We start from the raw sequence: 8,900 nt of genomic DNA, 5'->3' as shown, positions 1-8,900 counted from the left end.
TAGTGTGGTAGACCTGAAAGGGACCTGACAAAAAACATGACTTTGATGAGAACAGACTTAAAAGTGTTTCAGCATTTAAATATAGTAGGGCAGCCTGAGTGACAAAACCTAAGTAAGCATTGAAGTGGATTTGTTTTTACATGCCTCCCTTTACCATACTCAGAGCATCCTTTCAGACAAAGGGGACAAAAGCCTTGCAATGATTATTTTTCTAAGTGAAGACAATGAACTGGACAGGCTTCTAATGTATCCATGAAGTGTTGCCCACTCAGCAGACAAGTTGGATCCACAGAGTGAGGATGAAAAGAACGGGGGTTGCAGGAAACATTTATGAGCAGCCTGCTGAGATGATCATTAGAGCCACTTGCATACATCCCATTCTTCGATACATTCAAAGGGTGTTCTCAGAAGGAAATCTGGCTGTGCACCAGCAGGCAGCTGCATTTTTAAGTGGACACCCCTATTAAAGAAAAATTTTCTGTGTTATACCATGAGCTCTACCATCTGTTGTCTAGCTCATTTATCACCAGCTAAGCTTGCGAAAGACCCAATGAGGAACTGAAATGATTCAAAAAGCAAATGTCCTTGGGGAAAGTGTTCTGTATTTCCCACAGGGAGCAAGAACTTGTGTGCTTTAGAAGTGCCTACAACACTAAAAGAGAGTGAAATAAATGTCAGAACTGATCAAAACCAGACAGAATAAAGCAAGCAAGCTGCTTCATAAAGGCTAAGTAATTGAGATCTGTAATGGCAGGCTTGCATGCTGAAAACCACCTTCTAAATCCTTATTTAAGGTGCTTCAAATAATTGAGATTTCATTTAAATAGCCTGCCATTAAAATCCAGTGAAGATCAATAGGAACAGCCTATTAGGGCAGCGGTTTCTGCATTTGAAATGGTTAGTCCTCATGTGCTGCCTATGGCCAATTTAACTTCATTTTGTATAGACTGATTTTTTTAAGACACACACAGGGCTGATGTCATCTCACAGAAACCCTGGCTCACTTGCTGGCTACTTCTTCCCCTGCAGGAGAGAGAGGACCAGGTCTCACTGGGTAACACCTGGTACCAAGCACCGGGGATGGCAAAGCCTCTGGGATTCTGCTGCCCGGCTTGCCTCCACCACAGGGGCAGGGGGCATCTTCAGCAGCAAGTTGCTGTCTCCTCTCACCATCCCCACAGGGCAGTGAGAAGATGGACCATCTCTCTTTCAGCCTCCTCTCCAGCCCTTGCCTCTCACCCTCTCCTTCCTACACGTGGGAAATCTGAAGGCCCATCTCCAGGCACAAGATAAAACTTTCAGACCTATAACCAGACAAAGGCATAACTCGCTGAAAGGTGGGGGTTTTTTCTGTCATTTTAGAAACTGGTTGAGGCAAAATAAAAGCTCTATTAGACAAAAGTGACAGCTTCCAAGCTTTTGAGGAAGGACAGAAAAGGTGGAAGAGAAGGAGGGGTTATGCTCTATGTAAAAAAGCGATTTGAGGACATGGGCAAGAGGACAGGTCAGCTGAGTGCCTTTGGGTCAAAATCAGAGATGTCACCATCAAGGGAGTGCTTGTGGTAGGCTGCTGTGGACAACCTGATAGGGGAAGAGAAACAGACAAGATCTTCTTGAGACCATCTGAAAGACTGACAATGGCAGCCTTGGCTGCAGTGATAAGACCGTAGAGTTTAACATCCTAAGGAGTGTGAAGAAGGTAAGTAGCAGAATAAAGCCCCAGAACTTCATAAGAGCAGTATCCCAAAAGAGTCTGGCTTGGAAGCCAAAGCTGTTCAGTATTGGGAGACTTTCAGAGACAGCCTTCTTCAAGCACAGTCCATCCACCTAAGCAGGAAAAGGAACCAGCATAGCAAGAAACCAGCCTAGTTAAACAGTGAGCTGCTGAGAGAACAGATGCAAAAAAGGAACATGAGAGAGATGGAAAAGGGAATAGGCTTCCAAAGCAGAATATAGAAATACTGCTCGGGTATGCAGAGATGCAGAGAGGAAGACTAAAGCCCAGCTGGAGCCCAAACTGTCAAGAGATGTCAAGAGTAGCAAGAAAGTACTTACATACTGTATGTACATTAACAAGCAGGCCAAGGAAAAGGTATGTCCACTGCTGAGTAGGGTTGGAAGTTAGTGACAAATGACAGAGGAAGACTCGACGATTTTCCTTCGTGCCTTCTTTACCTTGATAGTAAGGTCAGCCTCCCGAGACTCTATGGAAGCAATGTCAAAGCAAACAATGAGCTGCTGACAGTGTGAGAGCATTGAGTTAGCTAAGGTATGTGTTGGCTTCTCCCAGTTGCTGCCTTCTCCTTCATGCCTGGAAATAGCTTCCATGAGGACCTGTTCCATAATTTTTCAAGGGACTCAAGTGAGGCTGACTCATCTGTAATTTCCCAAATCTTTTTTTCCCCCTTTTTGTAGATGGGTGTAATATTTGACCTTTTCCAGTCACCTGGGACTTTCCCTGGACTCCATGACCTGTCAAAGATGTTAAAGTATGGCTTTGCAGTGAGGCCAACCTTCTTGGCAGCCTCAGAGGCATTCTGCCCAGTGCCATTCATTTGTATATGTCCAGCTTGTACAGGTGGTCCCCAACACTCCTGAGCTCCTTTGCTTTCCTTGGGAACCTTTCTAACAGTTTCCTGGGAAGCTGAATTCAGGAGCGATTTTGTGCATGTTCATCTGCAAATAATGTACAGAAATCTGAGACTGTCAATAGAAACATGATGCAACAGACCTGTTGACTTCGATGCAAGTAAAAGCTACCGCAATGCCCAAGGATCAATCAAATGGTCAGGCAGGCTAAGGAATGAGCCAGAAGGGCTGTGGTAATCCTCAGCCAAAATAAAGAAACCATAAGCCAGCTAACCAAAAGAAGAAGAAGAAAAGCAGTGATAAAACACAAATGATTGAACACTCTGGCACACTTATCTACCACAACATATTTCCTTAATGCTTTCTGTATGCTGCCATTGCCTTGTTCATAAGCCAGAGACAACAGTAACAATGCATTTTCCCCTATGTTCACGCTCATGTATGCTCACGTTTTACAGAAAAAAACACAACAGAAGTTTGAAAATGTGACAAGAGTGCTGGGCGGCCTGAAGGCAAGACCAGAGGGCTAGCAAATCTTGCTGCAGAGATGACAAATCACTTGGTGGCTACAACCAACTTTGATGCCTTGCAGAAGGAAAGAACAAGCAACTACACTTACTGAAGTGAGAGCAATGGCAAATGCAGGTACATGTTAGGGTTTGTCAAAGGGGGGGATCCTCATGTACCCCAAAGGTACAAACCTTCAAAGAGGCCTTTGAAGGTACATGTAAAAACTGCACATTGCCCATCTAGGATTGCAGCCTTGATTGCTGGATAGAATGGGTTTGAATAACATATTCAGCTCAAGTATTATTATTATCCCATACATGGTGAAAGTGGGAAGGAAATAAGAAGGTATAAAACCCCCTACAAGAATAGGAAAAAAGGAGAGAGAGGATTTTCTCCTGCACCATCTCCTCACGTAAGGACATCACATGGGATCAGCAGCACCACTAAACCCAGACATTCTGCCTCTGGATTTGCTGGGGGGAATGCTGCTTTTTAATTCCCCTTACAATATTTTGCTAACATGGATTCAGCAATCATATGTAAAGTAGTACCTTTTACCATGGAATTGGGTTAAGTAAATTGGGATGTTAAGGAGCTGTTTGTATGTGTTTTGTTTTCTGCTTCAACCTTCCCACTCAACAAGGTGATTAACACCGCAGCACAAAGGCAGAATAGACTCCAACGGCAGAGCTCTGAGAGAAAACCTTTATTGTATAGTAGGAATCACTCTTCATTCTGGAAATCAGGATAGCACCAGGCAAGAGGAAAAGAGGAGAAACACATTTCATGACAATCTTCCTGTCTGAAATGGGACTCATTCCCATCAGCACCTAGGATCGCATGCCCCTGGCTTCAGCAGTGACTGGGACTGCCACAAAATTACCAGTTTGATTTTTCCAGAGATAGCACTGCAACTCAGCCAAGGTGAACATGAATTGTTGGCTTTTAGCGTTGTGGGGAGCAGGGGCTGGGAATCCTCACAGGTCAAATATCGCCAGGCAGAGCTCTTGGGTACCCGCATCTCCAAGACAGAGTGCTGTAAAGCAGTGCTGCCAGCGTGTTGCCCTACCACGTCGCTTTCAGGTCAGCATCAAAGTATTCCTGATGGACTGAAAAAGGCAACAGCCATTTGGAAGGAGGTTTGAAAAAATAGCTTATGAGGTTTGGAGTCATTCAGCATTCCTTGCAAGAAACCCCAGACAACTTAAATATACTTCCAGTTTTCCAGTGACTGTTATTAAGTGTCTATTAATAGTATATATTACATACTCCAGAAATAACTTCTAAACATGAAGAATTTGCAGCCGTTTTACCATGTCCAGTATCATGTGCTGGCAGAAGTGAAGTATCTGACAGCTGTAGATGGTTTTTAACAGTGGTGGTGAGGGGGCACTGTTGCCTAATTTGAATGGAGACATATATATCTATGTATAAAATACCTGATTAGCACAAAGACATCCTTTGGCAGGGTTCTGTTTTATAATAGACACAGGGGTATAATTGCTTAGATACCATTGATATGATAAAAGGAAGGGAACCCGAATGGACAAGTAGAAATTATGACATTTTAAAGTGATGCTATTCCCAGGTATGCTGTATGCTTTGCATGGTGATTTCCAGTCTCTGTGTGAACATGTAACAAAGTACACAGATTAACAGCAGTTATTGTCTATATTGGTTTTTAATGCCATATTGTTTTCCATGGGGATAGGAAAGGCTGCTCCAGTGCCCTTGTGCAAAAAATTGCTCCTCATTTTTCTGTGGTTATATGCAGAATTACTGCTGTCCTCCCGGCCTTGAAGTAGCTGAGTTTCAAAAGCACCTAGTATATACGTCATGAGTAAAGCATGTTGTGATTCCTTAGGCTGAAAGACTTGTAAAAGCACATACTGTGCAGGAGGAGACTTCAGGAATGAATTGGAATCAATGCCCAGTTCTCAGCAGTAAAGCATGACCACACCGGATCTATGATTGTTCCTGTTCGGTTCCATGCGTGCATGTGAAGGTGCTTGTGCATTATTGTGGCATACTGAGGAAGAGAAGCACTTTTTGTTAAAACAATTCTACATATAAAAAATGTTACAAAAGCCTAACCAGGAATGTCTTTATATTCACATTTGATTATTTTTTTGGTCAAAGTAAGTATAGGCATACAATAATGTATTTGATTTTCTCTGTTAATTCAAATAAAATCTTCACTTTTTCTTAAGTAGATCTTTAAGACTTTTATTATCATTAATTATGTGTAATACAATAGCAGCCAGAAGCCTCCAAATTAGTGCCCAATGCACAGGGCCCTGTTGTACAAACAGATGTTAAAAAAAACCAGCCCCAGCTCCAAACTGATGACAAATGAAATCATGAGAATAAAGAAGTCCCTTTGGGGTTCATGTCTGAGCAGCTGGGCACAGACCCAGGGAACATGCAGCATGCTGATGAATGTGATATGGTTTCTTTGCTTTTGGGTAGATTCTGGAGGAAGGAAAAGAATCTCATCTGCTGGTGCATCGCATTTCCCATGAGGGAGCAGCCACAGCACTGAGATCATTATGACCCATTTCTTCACGCTTGCTGATGATTCTAGTTTCAATCTTTTCTCAGTAGGATCCTGAAATTCAGAAAGTGAAAAGCGTGTCCTTACTGAGGACACATAGTAAATGTCCATTGTCTTCTCTGAAATCAGGATTTTAAGTCTGCTCTCTGGTGGCGGACACAAATCATGGAAAGAAAGAAGCTGCAGAAGGAGAAGGAGAAAACAGCAGACTGGCAGACAGGTATTTACTCAGAGCTAAGCATAAAAATTCAGTTCCTCCTGCCTTGTAAATGGGGCTGTTGAATGCTCCCCAGTGGGGCTGAGGTCCTAGTTGAATGCTTTCCAAGAAAATATGACTGAAAAAATGAAGATGAAGGGAGAAAATATCTGCACCACCTTGCATGAAGGTGATGGTGGCTCTGCTTCCTTGTCCCTATTGCACCAATGTCTAGAGGATAGAGAAATAGGCCAGAAGAGGCTGGAAAGAGGTTGTAAAGGACAGGAGCAGGAACGACAAAATACCACAGATAAGAGATCCTCAGTTACACACCTTCAAAGAGGCAGAGGTAGCTTGGGCTGTCACTGAATGGGACCACCTGCCTGCCTGGATGAGTCTAGGTTAGGATGGTCTAGTTTTCTGAAGGCTATGCAAAGGTGAAATGGAGACTGGCTGTTCATGCACCCTTTATGCCAGGCACTCAAAAGAGAGTCTTGCACGTTTGTACTGTACTTTACATCACAGAATATAAATAAAGCAGAATTATTCTCCTGAGAGGTGAAGGTGGCTAAGCCCATTCTTTTGTTTTGTGGATGAGAAGCTCATCATGACACAGTGGTCACCTTGTCAGCTTTATAGGTGCTCTTCACCCACACAGCATTACTGTTGCAAACAGAGTAGCTACACAGTGAACCCCTCAGCTTTAAAACCTCCGCACGGAGGAGCCCTCCCTGCCAGAGACCTTTTCCATCTGGACAGATGAGATCACACTAGATAAGAGATCCCTTTGCTGTCTGGCAGGTAACACAGCACTGACCCTCCTGAAGGCTCAGACTGAAGATAGCCTCCTGCAGTGCTCACATGTGCAGGAGAATGTCAGAAAATTACCCCTTGTCAAGAAATCATTTAAAATATTATCTTTTCCTCTTGGGAGTTGCTTGAGATTCTGTTCCCTTCACCTTTCTTTCCGCAGTGACTACTGGAGGAGTCTGCAGGGTATGTGACCTGAACCAAAGCCAGCTGAGTAGCTGAGACTCCCTTCTAACTACAGCTACCATCATTCTTTAAATCTGAACCTTTGGTCCCATTGCTTATCAGCTCTCAGCGTGACAGTGGCTACACTTTGATTTCAGCTCAGACAGGCCGAGCTCTGGAAATAGCTTCATGCTACCTAAGTAAAGCTCTTCTTACTAATGAAAATATTGAAGGGAATGACAAAATTGTTTGGGCAGGTGAAGGAACATGTATGTGTTTGACCCTGACCACGTTCTCCATCTTTGGGTAACCCCTCCCTCACCTGTCACTCAGGAAACGTCCACAGTGGGTTATCATAGACTCTTCCTCTACCTGCTAGCAGCTCTGCGTCTTAAATTTCAGTGACGTTATTCGTGCAGCAGCATGCTGGGCACATGTCACTCATCTTAAGAGGTTTGACCTTCTCTAGTGAGGTGCAATAAGGCAGAGGTGAATCAGGGTCCAAAACAATAAATGCTGTTTGCTCAGGATTAATCTGATATGCTTTTAAGGCATATCAGCTTTATTTTGCCTGTTATTGTGTGCTTGGAGCACCATTACACCTGTTCATACCCATAAGCTAATAAGGGGCAGACCAGGATCTTTAGTCTGGTGCTGGTTTGAGACTGGAGTGTCTGCTCACTTGGGGAAAGATGGGAAGGGCTGGTGCCACCTGCCTGATCACCACAGGGAGGCAAAGGTCGGCAGTGGCACTAAGCTCAGCAGCAGAGGTGGCACCACTTCCTTCCATTACCTTTCCTTCCATCCCTTCCACCACCAGAGGCACTGAGGAAGCCCAAGACCCAGCAAAATGGGTGCAGCTTAGTCACAAAAGGAAACCCCCAAGGCAGAGCTCAGGGGTCCCCCTCTCAGTGTGGTCCTCCGCCATGTTGTTCCCTCTCTGGGAGCACCCTGCACACCCAGCAGCAATGCTCTCCTCCTCACAAAGTCCCCAGCCTGAAGGACTTCCTCAGCTCTCCTCTGCGGCTTGCTGGGGAGAGGTGCCAGGGAGTGGGGGGCAGGTGGGGAGCCCACTGCCCCGTGAGGGAGAGGAGAGAGCCCTGCCGCTGCTTCTGCGATGGGGGCAGCACACCCGGCCTCACACATGCGCCTCTCCCCACCAGTAACCTCCTCAGTGAGAGCACCACCACCAGCATGTGTGCCACAAGGGTCCTTTCCAGCTGTAAAATTTCCCCAGAGACAACCAGGGACAGCAACAGTCTCTGAATTTGTCACGACACCTGCGACTTCAAGAGTCCCACAGCCGCCCCAGGCCTCCTCGCAGGCTGCCTGTCGGCGCCCCGGCCCGCAGCAAGGACACCGGCTCGCCTCAGTTCAACACTTTCTCTGAGAAGTGTCCCAGCTTCCCTTCCTCCTGCACTGGCTGCGAGGCCTGGGCACAGCAGGGTGAGCCCTGCTCCTGGGCCAGGGGTCTGGCAGGCCACCGCGGTGCCCCGCTCCCCGCCAGCGGGCAGGCACCCTGCAGCTCCGCACACTTCTCCTTGTAGTGCTGGGTGTTGCCAGCAAAGGTCTCACAGCGGCTGAGGTTCTCCTCCTGCACCGGGCTGCCCACGTTCTCCTCGCTCAGCCCCGAGGCCGTGGCCCCCTCCTGGGAGTTTTGGCTAAGGTAGACAACAATGATGTCGCCCTTGAAATTCATTACTTGTCCACTTGAGATAAAGGTGGAGTTACTGTTTCCAGTCACATTTCCTGGGGAAGGAGGGGGGAGAAAAGAAGACACACGTGATTAATATTTTCCCCTCACGAGATGGATGCTTAGTGCAGTGGACTTAATCCACTGTGATGGCTTTACTCTTGTTCCATTATTTTTTTCCCTGTGACACGAGAATGATTTTATAATCAATGCCTTCCACTGGACCTTTTCATTATTTCCATTTTTGCCTCCTCAGGACGAAGCCTGTCATTCACAGGGAGCCTGTCTAGAAGGCTTGGAAACATTTTCTCTCTCAATCGTGTTCTGGGAAGCAAAGGAGAGCGCGACAATCTCATGGTACCTGTGCTGCCTGATGCACAAGC

General features: G+C 45.7%; 1 protein-coding gene across 1 annotated transcript in view; it reads right to left on the bottom strand.

Annotated features, from left to right (window-relative positions):
• Positions 1-5,309: 5,309 nt before the first annotated feature.
• TNFRSF11A (TNF receptor superfamily member 11a) overlaps positions 5,310-8,900 on the bottom strand; it is a 28,662-nt gene continuing 25,071 nt past the window's right edge. Inside the window, exon 10 of the mRNA XM_037381077.1 lies at positions 5,310-8,573. Coding sequence (XP_037236974.1) covers positions 8,194-8,573 — 380 coding nt within the window. The 3' untranslated portion in view covers positions 5,310-8,193. The remainder of the gene's footprint in view (positions 8,574-8,900) is intronic.

Source organism: Falco rusticolus, chromosome 3 (genome assembly GCF_015220075.1).
Source record: "Falco rusticolus isolate bFalRus1 chromosome 3, bFalRus1.pri, whole genome shotgun sequence".
NCBI lineage: Eukaryota > Metazoa > Chordata > Aves > Falconiformes > Falconidae > Falco > Falco rusticolus.
The sequence above is the reverse complement of the archived record's forward strand: the minus strand, read 5'-3'. Positions and strand labels throughout refer to the sequence as shown.